Source organism: Kryptolebias marmoratus, linkage group LG7, assembly GCF_001649575.2.
Source record: "Kryptolebias marmoratus isolate JLee-2015 linkage group LG7, ASM164957v2, whole genome shotgun sequence".
NCBI classification, from domain to species: Eukaryota; Metazoa; Chordata; class Actinopteri; order Cyprinodontiformes; family Rivulidae; genus Kryptolebias; species Kryptolebias marmoratus.
In genome coordinates this window covers 18,916,217-18,934,593 of record NC_051436.1, presented here as the reverse complement: position 1 = coordinate 18,934,593, position 18,377 = coordinate 18,916,217, and the positions used below count along the sequence as shown (strand labels likewise).

At 37.1% G+C, this 18,377-nt stretch overlaps 1 protein-coding gene across 5 annotated transcripts in view; it reads right to left on the bottom strand.

Moving 5' to 3' along the window:
* nrxn2b (neurexin 2b) overlaps positions 1-18,377 on the bottom strand; it is a 967,206-nt gene that overhangs the window by 471,908 nt on the left and 476,921 nt on the right. For 4 of the 5 annotated variants that reach the window (XM_037976383.1, XM_017422076.3, XM_037976382.1 and 1 more), the window contains one exon: positions 15,820-15,846. The exons of the other annotated variant lie outside the window; for it this stretch is intronic. In XM_037976383.1, coding sequence (XP_037832311.1) covers positions 15,820-15,846 — 27 coding nt within the window. The remainder of the gene's footprint in view (positions 1-15,819; positions 15,847-18,377) is intronic. 5 annotated transcript variants of the gene reach the window in all.

Genomic DNA, 18,377 nt, shown 5'->3' with positions numbered 1-18,377 from the left:
TCAGTCCAGAAATGTGCAGTTCTAGGCACAGCCAAGATACTGCGCAGAACCCTCAAGCTCCCAGGCCTCTGGTAGAGGACCCGAGCTCAGAGGATGAAACAAAGACCACCCGCGGAGGGTGAGAAGGGAATTTTTTTTTTATTTTATATATATATATATATATATATATATAAAACATCTACTACATGTGGGAAAACTAGTGAGGTGTTTTATTATGAGATGTGGTCTCTCCTATCTTACCTTCTGTTTTGCTTTTCCCTTACAGTTCATACTTCCTTCTTTTTTTCCAGGAAGCTGATAGCATAATTCACTGCATAAGACCACAGAAACTAATATATTTTTGGGGGAAAATGAATGATTTACTGCACTCTTCAGAGTTATAAGGATAACATCTTTTTTTGACAGTAATGTCAAAAAATATATATATTTTGTAACTCAAAGAAGAGCAGGACTATTATTGCACATCTAATGTAAAGCTGTATCTGTTTCTTTGTGTCAGTGCTTACGTTTGCAGCACGTTATATAGATCAGAGCTATCTTAAGGTGTTTTTTCATATGTCAATTTTTTGTCCTTTCACTGTGTATTTCTATCCACCTTCTGCCCATTCTTGCCTACATTTCTCCACTCTACTTTCCCCTACCTGCTGTAAAGCTTCCCCGCACTTGGTTCACTGCATGAATTTCACCCCTGAGAGATTTTTGTGGAAGGTTGAAGGTGTTGGAAAAAATTTGGCAGTTAGCTGAGGATGCTGCTGCCTGCTGACAAAAAAACAGCCTAACAGTCACTGGGCCACATAGGAAACATGTCATGTGTGGTGTTGCATCGCAAACAAGATGGTGGTAATATTGTTGGGGTGGAGGTGGGGAGATTGGCCGAATATGTCTGTGTTTAAAAGTGCAAAACTGAGTGTGCTTGTGATGGAAAGAGAGCAAGGGAGAGAGGCTCAGGAGAGAAGAGGAATAAGAAACAGGGAGGGGAGCGGCAAACAGACTATGACCTCCGGCCATGATTATCTACGCCTGCCGCTCTGACCCCCCCCATGCCAATTACGGAGATAAGGCGGTCTGTGCTTGTGTATGTGTGTGCAGAAGTGTGCCTATGTTTCTCTCCCTAAAGCAGAATGTGTGCCCGATGCTTAAACACACACACAACATTTGTATTCTGGTTTCTATCACGGGCCTTGCAATCTTTTATTTCCAGTGTTCCTGGTGATGTGTGGGAAGGGGGCGGGGCTGCTCTGCTTCGGCATGACACAATGTCGATACCTTCTAGAATTGCAGATGGCCACCACCAGAAAACATATTCCCCTTAGGAAGATATTGCGAGGACAACTGATTGATTCCAAGAAACCGGATGAAAACTTCACCAATCCTTTGTTAAAATTTCCAAGCTCCTGCTGGGGCTTCTGAGACAGGCAACACCCTTCTTCTCTTTCATGCTTATCAGCTTTTATGATTCTCTCTTTTAAAAGCAAAATATCCATCAACATCTGCAGAAAAGATATCACGACAATGCTGATTCATGATTTAAACCACCTTCCCCAGCTTGTTGTGGCATGAGGGTGTAATCCCAGGGGACAGTCATCAGTCCTGCAAGGCAGCATGAGTTTCGACAGTTCCAGGCTGCTGCCAGTTCCCTCATTAGAGTCTCTGTAATGAGTCCACATCTAACCTGTCGCTGGTGCCATAAAATACTGACGAGAGGCAGACTGATTATGGACTAAAGCAAAGCTGGTGAGACAAACACCACAGCGGTCATGTGCTCCATGCACTCATTTAGATCTGAAACAGTTTAACAGCTGCTTTCTTTATGTACATATAAGTCTAAGAAAAAAAAAAAAAAAACAGATGCAGAGAGAACTGGCACCATGTGAAAAAATTCACAGAAATTCTTCGATTTCACTGATGATCAAAGAAAAGAACATAGAGCTTTCAAACATTTAACAACTGGAGTAAAACAAACCTCAATTAAAGATCCAGCATTCTTTGCAAGAATGAATATCGCCTGTCGCCTTTCATGCCAGAAGTTAAAATAAAACAATCTTATGCTGAGACAGGACAGCCGCTTTGACCATCCCTTGTACATGACCTTTTAAGCTATCTCATGCAATACTGTAAGGTCTTTGCGAGATCTGTTAGCGCTCAGACTACTTCATGGGGATAATTCTTAACTAAAACCACATGTAATTCAGTTTATATTCATCTTATAGCCATTTTTGTGTTTGCTGATGTTAGTTAGCTGTGTCAGCCATCTTGAATTGGGTTCACTCCAAATGTAAATGAGTTGCAGAGATATAGGCAATGACACTGTCTGAGAGTTTCACAAAAATATATCCAGTGGTTCAAGAAATCTTTTGCTAACAGAAAGACAGGGTGGACTGTAATAATTAATGCCAGAGTTTTAAGCAAAGATGTTATGTAATATGCAGCACCTGAAGTATGCATTGGGTAGGACTCCCAGCTATTATCACACCACATTTTAGCTCAACAGCTGTAAAATTTGCTGAGTTATAGCCATTTTTGTGTTTGTTATGTTTATTTAGCTGTAGCAGTCATCGTGAATAGGGTTGACTCCTAAAGTTAATCAGTTGTACATGTACATCCAATGATTCCTTTTAAAGTCTGTCTACTGGTTTATGGGATATATTGCTAAAATCACAAAAAAAACAGACTTACAGAAGTGCAAAACATTAACAACTGTTGAAACAATGATTACAGTTGCTCCATATATGGCATTTTTATGGGCTTATGGTCAGAGACGTTTCAGTGTTATTTTTGACTTGTCAAGTTTCAGCCCTATCTGCCGGCAAAATGTATTTGCAGACTGCAGAGGATCAAACTGATATTAAATATATTCATGATTGAAATGAATAACACATCTAAGGTACAAAATGCATAACTCAATGCAAATCTTCACTTTTGACAAACAAAAAGTGCACAAAGTCAAGTCTAAAATAAATGCACTTTGAGTATTCTATGAGACCTGGCCTGTAGGTGCAGAAATCATAATCTTTAACCAGTTTGTGTTTTATTTAGTGTTGGATTAAATTTAAATTTAAATTTGTTTTTGGGTGGTATTAGGAAAAAAGCTGTTAAACATTGAGCTACTGAGAAAGAACAAAAGTAATATTTTTATTAAAATCAGACTGCACTGACTGTATGTAATTATGTAATTTCATCCAAATTAGCAATTTGATATACCCTGGAACCGTTGTTTTTTTTTTCAACTGTGCCTTTAGTCAAGTCAAGTCAGTTTATTTATAAAGCAAATTTAACAACAACAGTTTGCAACCAAAGTTCTGTATAACAACAGTGAAATAAAAGACAAGACCAAAAATAAAATACAATAATAAAACAAGTTAAGAATAGGTTTAGGAAATATCACAAAAAGAAATAAATGGTGAACATTGCACCATTAAAAGACTAAATCAGCTCACAGTAGATTTAGTGTCCTCTGAGTTTCAGCCTAGTATTCTGAACGACCAAAAGCAACTAATCAGATGATTTCAGAGTCCGCAAAAGAACACAAGGTTGAAGAAATATTAGGGGGCAAGACCATTTAAGCATTTATAGGTAAACATAACATTTTTTAAAGCAATACAGTGGGGCACAAGGAGCCAGTGAAGTGAGACTCGTGAAATGTGCTCAAATCTACATGGTAAGAGTTGGGCAGCAGTATTTTAAACAAGTTGGATGGGCAAAAGGGAGGCCTGCCTGACCCTAACATAAATTACATTTCTACAGTCAAGTCAGGTTGTGATGAAAGCATGGATTGATTTCTCTAGGTCATGTTTGGTCAAAACTGGCTTAAGTTTTGGTATCTGGAAGAAGTGGAAGAAGGTTTTCTGCAGAATCAAGTTAATGTTTCGTAAGCTTACAATCTAAAAGTCTAAAATTATCCTCAGATTTATAATAGTGTGTTTAAGATATGGCAAACCCTTAAGAAAGCAGTTTCAGTGCTATGTCAATGTTTAATACCAGACTGGAAGACTTCCAAAATGCACTTTTGACTCAAGTAGGCATTTAATTGAATAATGACTTTTCCTGGGAATTTATGTTATATAAATAAACTAAACTGAATAAAAGGGAATTAAAATTTATTAGTGATACATTAACATAAATAAAAATGGACAAAGTGGTTCCATTAACCTCCTTTGTCCAACATTGGATATAAATGTATGTTTTATTCAGCGCTTCTATATTGTATTTTTGGAGCCAAATTCTGCAGACTACGGATGTGTGGCTGTACCCTCAATACAGAAGTCCTGCCTACACACCCTCCTAACTCACTAACAGGCTGTCACATTGTGTCAGTTACACTGTCAAATGACACATTTTAGTCTCAAATTAAGTTGAAACTAAAAGTGTTTAAAAATGCATATTTGAACATACAGCAACAAGGTAAGAACTACGTGAATCAACAAAAATCAACACCATAAAAAAGATCTAACTGTATTTTTATTTTTTAATTATGAAATTGTTTCTTTCTTTCACATGTACTTAAACATTGTACTGCAGTCAGCCACTAGGGGATGCTCATCCATAGTGATGTCAACTTCCAGCTTTCAGATTGGCATCTAAATGAAGCCTAGGCGTAAATTCAGACTGGAAGACCTGTTTCAGCCTCACCTGCATCTAATCACTGCGTCGAGCACCTCCACTCCAGCCTATCAGCATCAGACCGCGCCTCCATTTCAGCCCATCAGCATCCGACCGCGCCTCCAGCGTATCCAATCGGCGAGCAAGCCTTCGTTTAAAAGAACCTCTATCATGGCCCCATCCGTTCGCCGGGTGAACTTCAGCCCACCTCCACCCCTTCTCCACCCCCAGTTTCCCAGCTCCCTCAAGCTTCCTTCCCCTCTTCAACCTCCACCACCAGTGTCCGGCCAGGGGAAGACGCCTCTAATGCTCAACCTGAGCTTCTCGTTGAAGCGCATTGCTATTGTCGACACTCGCGTCTTCCGCCGAGGTCCGAGCACCAAATATCTCATGTCATTCATGTCAAATGAAACCATTTAATTGCAACTTCTCTTTGTCGTGAGTCTCTCCAGGTTGAATTATAACGTGTTGATGGGACAGTCTTACTAAAAAAGGTGAAAAGAAATTCATTCAGAGGGTAAAACTTAGCATCTCAAAGGGCTGCTTTATTGGGCCTCAAATAAAAGAGCAGAATTCCCTCCTACAAGAGTCAGACTGTTCAAACCTACACTAAAGTGTGTTGGTGTTTTTTGTTTGCACATTTGAACCTTCAACCTGGTAGAAGTGAACCACAACCAAAAAACAAAAAAACTAATGTTAGTTCAAATGTGTAACAAAGTATGACTGCATAAAGTTTCCTTTGAGAATGCAACTCAAAAGCTGAAGCAGTAAAAACCAGTTCAAATAGAAAAATTTTTAGGAAACTTTTGAATGTTATTAATGCAAATTCTGCTTAAAATTTCAACATTGCATCAGCTTCCTTCTCTTAAGCCCAATAATAATCTTTCTTTTGTAATAGTCTAAGGTAACAAAGTTTATCTTATGTATGAACTGTAAAAGAAGTGTAAAGAGAACCAAGATAAAACTATGAGTTGTATTGAAATCAGAAAATAAAAATCCTGAACTGTATCATGGAGAAAGTCTGGTTGTCACACCTGACAGTTTTTATATGTCTTTCTGTATTTTATGTTTTATGTCAAGTTAAAAAGACCCTTCACCTCTAGTTTTAAAGAGAAAATTCTGAACTCAGTCATCCAATTTTAGACTATGAGAGTTTGGATGTATGAACTGTGTAGTCTGTAGGGATTGAAAGAAACCAAAATGTCCTGTATCAATGAGAGACAGTGGATGAAAGAAGACATCAATATCTGTGGTTGGATGTTTAAACTATATAAAAGATATAAAGACTGTGAAAATAAAAAAAGACCAAAAAATTGGAGAAATTTGTATGGTTCAAAAGTTAGTTTGTGACTAAGTTGAACATGGTAAAATCTCCAAACTTTCTAAAACTTAAACTGCAGCTGTGTAAAACTTGCTAAAGATATGAAAATGCCAGCTCAATCATGCAAAGTCCAATTTTTGGTGACCTGTTTCTTTTGTAAACTATGCCTGAGCTATAAAGTTCCAAAGAGGGGCTGGGTTTTCACATTCACTTTTTGAAACTTACATTGTTGTTTATGTGAAAATTTATTTATTTTTTTAAAATTTTGTCTACACCATATGATGCACTGCTAACAAATTATGGCAAAATATACTTGACTGAGCCTCACTATTTGATGTATATATACTCACTCACTATTATATAAATAAATATATATATATATATATATATATATATAAAATATATTTATATATATATATATATATATATTTAATTTATAAACTGTAGGAGGGGTAGTCGAAACAGAAGACTAACAACTGAATAGTGATAACTGTGATTTTATGCTTAGTTCAGCAAGCAAACTATATTCTACTCAACACATTTGTATCTAAAGTATAACTGTTGAAGTATTGGTAAGGTGCAATAAGCTTAGGCTTCTACCTACACTTCCTACTACTATCCAGCTCAGTGGGCTAGTGGTAGAGTGTCTGCCCTGAAACTGGGAGGTTGTGGGTTCAGTCCTGGCTGGGTCATACCATAGACTGTTAAAACAGGACCCATTGCCACCCTGCTTAACACTCAGCATTAAGGCTTGGAATTGGGGGGTTAGATCACCAAATGATTCCTGAGCGCTCACTGCTCCCTCAGGGGATGGGTTGAATGCGAAGAACAAATTTCACACACTCAGGTGTGTGACAATCAGTAGATCTTTCTTTCGTTTTTGTTCTTGCCATTGAACCTGATTCAAGAATTGTTTATATTCATTTATTTTCTAAATCATCTCAAAACTAATACTGTTGTTGTTCTTTTGGCTGCTCCCTTCCTCACGGGTTGCCACAGCAAGTGAACTCGCACAAACAATTTGGTAATTGTTTTATGTCAGATGCCGTTCCTGTCGCAACCGGGGCTCGAACCTGCAGCTTCAGGATTACAAGACCGCAATACTGACCATCATATAAATAATGACCAAAAAAATAAAAGCAATATCAGTTCAAATTGAAATTCACTTTCTCTGTAGGCTCTTAGATCTATCTATCTATCTATCTATCTATCTATCTATCTATCTATCTATCTATCTATGTGTATAAATGGGCTACTGGAAAAAGACATTCATGGAGGAGAGCAGAGAACTTAGCTCTGTTAGAATGCATATATTTATAATTGGTTGTATTAATCTTTTTGTAGTAACCTGATCAAACTCACCTATTTTCTCCTTGCAACCCACAAAACATAAGTTTTCTTTCCCAAGACTAATATGCTTGAATGTGTGAGTGTGAATTTCTAGTTGGTAAAAGTGACTTTAGATGTCTGAATTTTTAAACCTCATAGTAAATTCATTTTCAGCTTCCCACTTTTCAGTTAATCATGACCCCTAAGCATTTCAGTTGATTCGAAGGCTGGATGTGATCTTCAAGTATACACTATATGAAAATTGCACTTCTTGTTTTCTGTCTTTCCATAGATAAAATTTGAAAATTGAAGCTGGACTATGAGCAGAAACTGGAACATTGGTGTGGACAATTTGTATTAGACAAAAATGATTGGAAGGCAATCTCCTTCCCTAGTTATGTTGAGGGAGCACATTGCCTCAGGTGTCTCCAGCTCACAGAGAGCTGAGAGTGGAGAAAATAAAATGAGGTGCAGTTTCATTCTTGACAGATTCCTCACATTTGTTCAGAATTAGCAACAACTGCATGTGTTGTAATACTTTAGCAAAAATATTGCCTATTATTTTGTGAATTATTTGCTGTAACTACTCTTTTTTTTCTGTAAGTACATCATTCACTTTTTACAAAATGACTGACAGTTAATATACTTGTACAAGTTCTGCTAGAGCTTAAAAGTAAGCCATAGAGGTGGCTTCCATTGAAGTTAACTGAATTGAAGTTTTTATCACAGAACAATGGTCAAAATAAAGTTTGATATACTTTAAATTGTATTCTTATTTATCTACTAAATAAAATAACGTGCAGGAACCCAAAGTATTTTCATAAGTCTTGTAAAAATAGCTTGATCAATATCCTTCAGAAGAAACAGAATTGGAAATGTTTTGCCTTACTGTGGTGGAAAACAAACACAGCTTATCAGCACAAACACTTAATATTAATTATCAAGCATGGTGGCAGAGGGCTGATGATTTAGGCTCCTCAAAATGACTGTTCTAAACATAAACTCTTCTGTTTGCCACAGTATACCAGAGTCAAATGTGAGGCCATCTGTCTGACAGTTAAAGCTGGGTACAAACTGGGTCATGAAGCAGAACAATGACCCCAAACACAGTAGTGAATCTACAACAGAATGGCTGAAATAGAAACGAATCAAAGTGTTGCAATGGTCCAATTAAAGTTTACACTTCAGCGTGTTTGAAATGCTATGATGGGACCTGAACACAGCTGTGCAGAAACAAATACATGATGAACGAACTGAAGCAACTGTCTGAAGAGTGGGCCAAAAACTCCTTCATGTGTGAGACTGATAATGACTACTTCAAGTTTTGCTGCCAAAGGAGGTTCTACAAGCTGCTAGATCATGAAGTACATTCATTATTTACACACTGCTTTAATTTCATTTGCTGTTAGATAAACACTCATATAATATAAGTAATGAAGTTTGCCTAGTTCTAAGACCTATTACACACCAGGCAATGTTTAATTACTATGCCCTAAAACATAAAACCTTAGATTTAATATTTAAGTGTTACCATGTCCATATATGACTGATACAAAACTATAACTAGAAATCACAATATCTGCTGTAAATTAGCAGACTGACTTTACTTACACAGATTTTTGTGCAAATATGTGAATTACAACACAGTTTTTAAAGATGGGATTCAAAAGACATTTAATGTTTCTTCCACACATTATGTGTATAATTTATGTTCTAACTTTGTCCTATATTGATATTATTAGGGTCATTTTTATTTGAATTAATGAACTCAAATAAGGAACCATTTTTGATCTAGATGATGGATTTTGGGCCAACTTAGTGAAATATTATATTTTATTTGTATATATTATGCCAACATTACACTGTTTTTATGCCCTCATTGGTCCAAATTTGTTCAAGAAAGAGAAAAAGCCTCATTAAACATAAAGTAGGCTTCTGTCCTTCATGGAGCAAAAATTGATATATATATAAACAAAACAACAAAACAAAAAAAACTGCAGAAAGTTGTTGATTTTGATTTTGACTGCTCCCTTCTGCAGGGGTTGTTACAGTGGGTGAACTGGTATGAAATATTTAGCAATTGTTTTATACTGGATGTAATTCCTGCCACAACCTGGGCTTGAACGTGCAGCCTGAGGGTTATGAGACCACAGCACTGACCACCAATCTACTGCAACCCTCAAAAATCTAGAATGTGTAACTCCAAAATATACAGAATGTATTTTCAGTGTAACTCAGATAATGCTCCAGCCTCTTCGCTAGTATGATGTGAATTCTGAAGGTAATTTCTAGTGGCCACTACTGATCTCCTTTGACATGTCCTTGGTTGAGAACGGACGTGAGGGCTCGTGTTTAAAGCAAGTTATTGGGAACTCATTCAAACTCAATATTTGTGGTTCAGAGCCATTTTCCTGGACCCATGTAAGAGAGAGGCGGGGAGGCCAATAAAAACCTTATTCAATACAGAAAAGACAGAAAAAAAAACTTTTGATTGAACTCTAAAAATGACCATGACACCTGGTGTGTCTGAACACATGTACTGTGACAGCGGTGAAAATGATTACAGGGCTCTGTGAATTGCACAACATATTTTGAGCTGTTGCGATTGTGTGGAAAATCATGAGATAAGAGTGTGCCACCCGACAACCTGAGTGGAAGCAGTCAAGGATAAGGAAAATGAAAGCTTCAATGACAAACCTGTTTTTGGGTTGGTGTGTATAGCTGCATTCTCAGATTTATTTCTCACGTTTCAGAAGAGACAACTGTGATTCCATGTAAGCGTACATACTGTATGTCAGTATGGTTGTTGTCAAACAATGTGGTACTTTCTCTGTACAATCATTAATGTCCTACTCTTCAATATGCTGATTTGGAAATGTATAAGTCATAGCAATGAAAATGTAAACTAAGATGATGACTTTAATTAGTTGCTACCTAAAAGGAGCTAAAAGATTGTGTCTGTGGTTTCAATTGAACTAATTTCTTTGTTATGGTTTGAATTTCTGCAGAATGTTATTTTTTCAATGTTCAGTAAGTATTGAAGGGTCAGATACCTGTTATATGGGGTACCTCAGGGTTTTGTTTTCCTGTTTTTGCTTTATATACACTTCTCATTCAAATTAATATTACATTTAGCAGCATCTCTTGCAAGATTTTGGATACAATAATATCTCACTGGGCTGCGGATGTTGGAGACTAGTTGGCGACTCAATCTTGATTCAAAATGGAGCGCAAAACTCAGCAAATCTTTGAAAATTACAGCTTAAGTAATGTGCATGGCTTGCAAATCTGTATCCTAGGCCATGCATATTATTTCATTGCCTACCTCAGCTCCCTTTGTACCCACCTTGGCAGCCACTCTTACATTTATGATTTAATCTGCCGGAGTACACTTTTGAAAGCTATGCAAATTTGACTAAGTTTTTGAATAATGTTTTATTCATAATCAGCATGTTTTTTAGACCTGGGCATTAGCTTTAGAAGTCTTCTGTCAGGGGAGAGCTCTCTTACAGGTGTCAAAATATAGCTTTTGCACTGTTGAGAAGGGTTGGAGACACCCGCAAAAAATATTGAGATGAGTTCAAGACACCTGCAACAAATCTGTGATTATTTTGAGAGACAATCTGTTGCACAAGTAGTTTGAACATATTCAAAATTCAAGCAACAAGACCATGTGTTTCTGGTAGTGATGTGAGGAAACTGAGAACCCCTTTTAAAGAGATTCTGGAAACTCCCTTGCGAGTGCTATTCACCAGCTTGTCACCTGCATTTGCAGCCCAGTGAAATATCTGTATGTAAACTGCATTCAAATATACTGCTCGGTTAAACGTTTTAACCTTTTTAAATTGTCAGACTTGATTATTTGTCAGATATTAGGAAATGGTTGAAGATAACTATCTTTAATTAAACTCAGAAAAGGCTCCATGTCTAGTCAAAGCGCCAAGCAACATTGTTCTACAATTAAAAAAAAACAATTGAACATTTAGACCCTATTGTCGTGTCTGAATATCTTAGAAGTTGTTAGATTTTTCACTTGAGAAATATCTCAAAAATGAAGGTCAAGACAAAACCTGGAGATGGTTATCCACACTTTTATATGATATCATTAAGATGATTGTACTGCACTTTTTAACTGGACCAAATAAGAGAACTCACATGACTCCTGTTTTAATGTCTCATCACTGGATATCATATACTTTTAGAATTCATTTTAAAATCTTAATATTTTACCTTTTAAGACTATGCATGGTCACACTCCTCAGTATAACACTGACCTTTGAAAGCTTTACTCATCAAATTGGGCCATTATGTTATCTAACAAAATGCTATAAGTAGTCCCTGAGACCTCATTTTAAACCAGGTGAAGGGGGGCTGGGGGTCAGTCTTCTCAAGTGGAGGGACCTCATTTATGAAATTAACTTCCTTTGTTTTACATTAACAGTACAGATTGCTTTTGAAGCAGATGGGATTTTTAATTTTGTAATGACATATTTCTTATCGTATTCTGTTTTATATATTTTGTTCCGTAGCAGTTTTTGATGTTCTTTATCTCTAAAAGTTGTTGTACAAATTGGTTTAACTTTACCTACTTTAGTTTAAGAAAACAACTGTGGCTTTAGATACAGTCAGATCTAAGTTGTTTTTTTTTTTTTTTTTTTTTTTTTTTTTTTTTTTTAAGTTATTTGTTATTTGGACTGGAGTGATTGCTAAATGGAAAAAAAAAAAAATCAATATCTTTTTTCTGGATCTAATTGTCATCACAAATATAACTAATGAGTTGATGGAAGGTGTAACCAGCAGGTGGTAAATGAACAAAATTTTAATAAACCCTTGGTTTGGCTGTTACCTAAATTTTCTGGGTTTTGTGATGTTTCTTTTTAAAGCTAACAACACGAACTGTGTTAAAATCTATTGAGCTACTCGTCATTGAGAAATATCCTAAAGAGTTATCCCATGCATTAAAAAATTGACATCAAGAAGTCTTTTGAAAAATGTCAGTAGGGACCATACTGTGAGCTGCTTTGCTATTTCATTTTTTTTTTTCTTGAAGAGAAGCTTATAAATGTGTTTCTTTTTATCTTTTTCTGGACAAACACCATGTCTATGTGTTCCAGTCTGTTTTGAAGAGACTACTTGCAGCAGGATAGGCCAAAGGGTATGACATTAGCAGACGGCGTGCTTGCACCCTACACGCTGGCCATATGTCATGCCAAATCTCATCTCATCTTACACTAAGAGAAGGTGCTGCTGGCGGCTAAAAGGCCACCTTCCAAACAGATATCATCAGCCTGATACCCTGACCTGACTGAAGCTGAGGGCCATAGCTCTGCTCTCTATCACATCATGATGCATTAACTGAGGGGAGCTGGGTCACAATATGCTGTGGAAAAACATGGTTGATGCTTCAAAACCTATGGCTTACAAAGAACTCCAAGGTCCAGAGCCACAAAAGGTCACGGGAGTCAATAGTTGACATACGGTGCTTTTAGTTGTAGTGACAGCCGAACAGTCGGTCTACTGCAATATTTTGCTATCCATGTAAAGAGTGATTTAAAAAAAAATTCCAATGTCCCATTGTTCCTTTTGTTCATGGAAATTTGTGTTAATATACTTGATTATTGCATCAATTTGTCAATGGATAAATATCTAAAACATGAGTACCAAAAACCACAGTGAAAGAACCTGGATTGAGTACATTGTCTGGCTGGTGTGTGCTCTTCCTCACTTTTATCCCACTCAGTTGCACCCATGCACTCTCTTCATCTTTACACTTGTGCACACTTTAATCTAGGAATATCTTCCAGTTCAAGCAGGATATTACTGTACAAGTGTTCCTAGTCAACCAGAAAATTTAAAGATTGATTTTTTTTCCAAGAACTACCTCTCAAAAAACCCAGTTTTGAAATCTGTGACATAGTTTTGCAGCCACAGTAAATAACCAGATCAATATTTCATTTGATGTGCTAAAGTAGATTTTATATTGCGTTTATGCAAGTCCTCGTGACAATTTCAGAAAGCACTGTACAAATCTGACCTGACCATGACCACAGTGTAAGACCGTTTTCAATAATGAGGTCAGCTTGTTAAAGCAAAACTAACAAAGTGATGATCTAGAGCCTGTTGGCTGTACAAAAGGGGGAAAAATAAATAAATTAAAACCATCTCGGTTTAAAACTCCTGCCTGGTGAAATCAAAACATATCCCTGGAGCTTCTGTGACATCTAGTGGTTGAACCTAGGTATTGATGTCTTTCCACCAATGGGTACAGCACACAAAGGATGTAAATTGCTGTAACTTTCTAGGCCTAGTGTGTGCACACAGTAAAGGCAGAAATGCAGACAGATTTGTTTGACTTCAGTGGCATCTCCAGCTGACGGACTTCGTAATTTTAAGAATTATTTGAACACATAAGGCAACTCCTGAAATGGAACAGACAAAAATTAAAAAAGTGGGCAAATTTGTCATAAACCTGCAATGGCAAATGTTGATAACTTTTGAAACATGTTACCTTGACAACCTTGCATTAAAGCAGCAAAGAAAGTGTGTTTTTTTTATCCCAGTTGAGCTGGGTGATAATTGACAGCAACAATATCATGATATCTGCACATTTTAAAGATTTTTGAGAAAAATTCTGGTGATCAAAATTTATTTTTTATAATTGTCTAATGTGCTTGGCCTGTTATAATAATGCACAACTTTAATTGTGCATACATGTACAAAAGAGAAATCACACAAAATGAATAATGAAAAGGCAAACTGATGAAACCCCCTGTGATTGCTAAGCATCTTGAATAAAGGTATGAGTCTTGGACTCATGAGCAGAGAAGCTCAAGTATCAGGGATTTCTGTTCATGAGTGATAGCAAGATGGAGCAGAAGATGAATGAGAAAGGTGTCTGGTTTAAGAACCTCAGACACTAAAGCCCTGATGTGGTTCTGTTGGTGCCTTCAAGCCTTTCAATGTATCGGCCATGGTTCTCAACCAGAAAAAAAAGGTGTAATACTGCCTCCAAGTTGAGAGGTGAGTCTTTGCTTCACACAGAGAAGTTTGAGTACCTGGGAGTCCTATTTATGGGTATGATAGAGTGAGAGATGGACCAAAGAATCAGGGCTTTGTTTGCAGTAATGTAGGCATTGCTCTGGTCCGTTGTGGTGAAGAAACAGCTGATCCAAAAATAATTTACTGATCCATTTACATTCAAACTCTCACCGATGGGTATGACCCATATCTCATGACCAAAAGAACATGATGCAAGATACAAGCAGCTGAAATAAACTTCCTCTTTAAAGTGGCCAAACTCAGCTTTAGAAAATGGCTGAGGAGCTCTATCATTCAGGGGGAGCTCAAAGTACGCCAATGTTCCTCCACATCGAAATGATTCAGCTGAGGTGGTTCAGGCATCTAATTAGGAAGTTTCCTAGTTGCGTCCCTCTGGATGTTTTCCCACTGAGAGGAGATCCAGAATCAACTGGAAGGATTATGTATCTTCCCTGGCCTGGGAACACCTTGGGATCTCCCAGGAGGAGCTGGAGAGTGTTGGTGGGGAGAGGAATGTCTGGGTTTCCCATCTGAACTTGACAACTCTGCAGCCCAACCACAAATAAGCAAAAGAAAATCATGGGATGAAAGAACTAAAACCAAAAGATGGAACACTTTTTTTAGGAAAATGCTTTAACCGAAGTCTTATTTTCCGCCTGACATAAATCAACCCCCCACTTTTATTTTTCTTTCACAAAAACCTAATTAAATTAATGGTTTGCACCCACAGACACACAAACACTGCCACAAACATGAGGTTTTCTTTATTTTTGTCACCATACCTGGCGCCACTTACCTGCAGACTAGATGTTCAATTGTCAGTGGCCATGATAGAAATAACAGTTTGCTATCATTGTGTCTGCATGAGGTAGAAAAACATTAGCTTCCTCCAAAAACAAGCACACAGCAGGTGGTGCCGGCTCTCAGCAGATAAGCAATTAGCTTTCTGGGGGCCAAAACTACAATTTGTCCCACACAGAAAACAAACAGCACATGTGTTTGGGGCACCGACACTCAGTGCCTCCCACCCCCCACTCCCCAATAAAGGAACATCAAATGTTTTCGTGTCACCTTGGCCTTTTCTCATTGTGTTTGTAGAGAGAGTTGACAGGAAAATGAATAGTGTGTGTATTGTAATAAAGGGAGGCAATGATATAATTTCATAGCTGAGTATTTTAGGCAAGCAAAATGAAAAAAATTCTCATAATTATGCAAGTGAAACATTAATTAAATCTGTGAGAAAAAGTGGAAGATTACAGTGACAGAACTCATAGAAAAAAAAGAAAATTAAAAGTGAGATCAGATACTTAAAAAAAAAAAAAACAGACATAAATCAGACTCCAAAAAACACAGATAAAAAAGCCAAGGGACGAATAGAAAAGATGTGTAAGCCCCCAAAATAATAATAATTAAAAAAAGATAGGAAATGAGAGATCCGTAATCATGAGGACAGAAGAGCAGAGAGCACCACCACACAAATCAGGATGAGAAACAAATATATTTTAGTCAGAAAAATGGATAGAACCACTTACTGAGGCTACAGTCTATCCTGATACAATCTGGCGAAAGAGAGAGCGAAATGGTGAGATTAAATAAAAGAGAAAAAAAGAGGAAAGAAAGAGACAAAAATAAAGAAGAGAGAGAGAGAATAAAGAAGAAAAAAAAGACATTTTACATCCTTCAAGGTACATTCTGCAGACAACCAAGCATTGCTCTGAGGCCACCATCCGGGGACAGACTCTGAGTCAGAATCACCCTTTTCCTTTTATTTCTAACGTCCATCCCTTGTTCCAGTAAATGCAGCCGAAGCACAATAAAAGGCAAGAGATACAAGTAATTGTGTATTTTTATGGCTTTTAATTTTCTTTCTTTTTAATTTTTAAGTTTAATTCATTTTATTATTGGATGCACAAAGAATTTGTGAATACAGAGAAAATAATGTACTTGACACTATAAAGTTCAGCTTGTTGGATTTTGTCTTCTGAAGTGTGGAAAAGAATATGCTAATACTATCAAATTCCAGTTACACAATTTTAAAGATGAAGAATAACTCTGCCTGCATAAATTGTTTTGCCTGTAATTACAAGGGTTAACGGAGCTTTTTGTGCCATCATATTCACAGTTAAGACAAATACAAAAATCCCTGCATCTGTTGAGTCCAACCCACAGCGCATTCACCACTTTTAATTTATGATCATTTGCGATCTACTTGCCTTCTGCTGCACTTTGGTTATGCAAGACCCAACAGTGTAAATGACAAAAAAGGGTGATCTGCACATCCCAGCCAGCACATGCCTGGTGCACACAAGGAGTAGGTCTCTATTAACGTCACGCTACAAGAATAGTGAATAGTGTTATCTAAGTGTTTTGAAACATTGATTCAAGAGTGAGTTTCAGTTTTCATCTTTTGTTTGAACAAGAGTCAGGCTCTTTAACATAAATTGCCCTTTGACTTCCTTTAGAATGAAGATTAAGGGTTACTAAGGTAACAAATCACCATTCTCTTCAGAGGCCCATTCCTTTGGTTCCTTTGGACTTCTTTTGTTTATTTATAAGCCATGAACCAAATGTGCATGTGGCTTTGTGGCTGGGTTGTGGTCTAGAGCTGTCAACCGCTACAGATTAGTGGACACAAACAACCAGAGACCAGCATCACTCTGTAGAGATGTTGCAGTATTGCAAGCACAGATTCATTAAAGTACATTCATAGAGCACATATGATGGAAAGCAGTGTTCGTCAGCACATGTATGTTTTCAAAAATTTAACTGCATCTCAAAAATATGTGAATTCTTCTACAAATACTTGGTACCAAGTCTGACACTTCCCATCTGATGGTTTGCAGGATTAGCTACACTGAACAACACACTGACTTATTTAACACACTGAATTAGTTGTCAACATCAGAACTAATAAATATCATTAGGAGTGAATCAATCCACTTATACCTATTTGTAATGATTAACTGACAATATTTAATGGTCCTGACAAAATTAAGGGCTAAAGGCCTAAATTAAAACATTCTCTTGTGATTCTGGAATGCATTTTACTTTAGTATTTAATTAAATTTCTTGCAAAAAGGTATTTAAGAAACTCTTGGGAGTTCTAAAGTTTCAGGCCACAACGAATCTTTGGACATTTTATTTCAGTGCCACTGGAAACAGTGACGTAGCACCGGTATACGAACTGTTTTAAAGCCTTTGCAGTTTGTGTTGTTTTAAAAAACTTATCTACAGGCCAAGTGTGGCCATCTGAGTACAAAGAGAGAGCATCTTGTGACAACTACAGGTGTGAGCCGGTCTCTCTGGCTGTTTGATCCGAGGGCCGCAGACATACAGGCCATTGAAGGGATGAAAAGTTCCATCGTCTGACTTGTGGCCAGGTGGGGTGTTTATGAGTGACAGACAGAGTAAGTGTGTGAAGGAAAAAAAAATGAAAGAAGTAAGAAAGACAGATTTAATTCATCCCAACATCCTTCTTCCCTGTCTCACTGGTGCCTTAAGCTTTATTTCCGAATGCTCTTCCTGCTTCACTGATGACTGTCTGGTACTTCAAAGGCTGCGGACAGACTTATGGTCTCCAGAGTTGGCTAGCCATGCTCATCTTACCCAGAGCAATATTAATTCTAATGAAATATTAATAAGCGAATACAGTGTCTTGAAACATTATTTATACCCCTTGAACTTTTCAACATTTTGTGATGTTTCAACCAAAAACCTTTAAGCATATTACAGAGATTTTACATGATGGACCAACACAAAGTAGCACAATTGTGAACTAGAAGCAAAACGGTTTTTAACATTTCATACAAATAAAAATCTAAAAAGGATGTTGTGCATTTCTATTTAGCCCCCTGAGTCAATGCTTTGTAGAACCACTTCTCACTGCAGTTTCAGCAGCAAGTCTTTTGGGGTTTGTCTCTACCAGCTTTGCACATCTAGAGGCTAAAATTTGTTTCCATTTGTCTTTGCATAATAGCTCAATATCTGTACGATTGAATAGAGAACATCTGTGAATAGTATTTTTCGAGTTTTGCCACAGATTTTCAGTTGGTCTTAGGCCTGGACTTTGGCTGGATCATATATATTTATT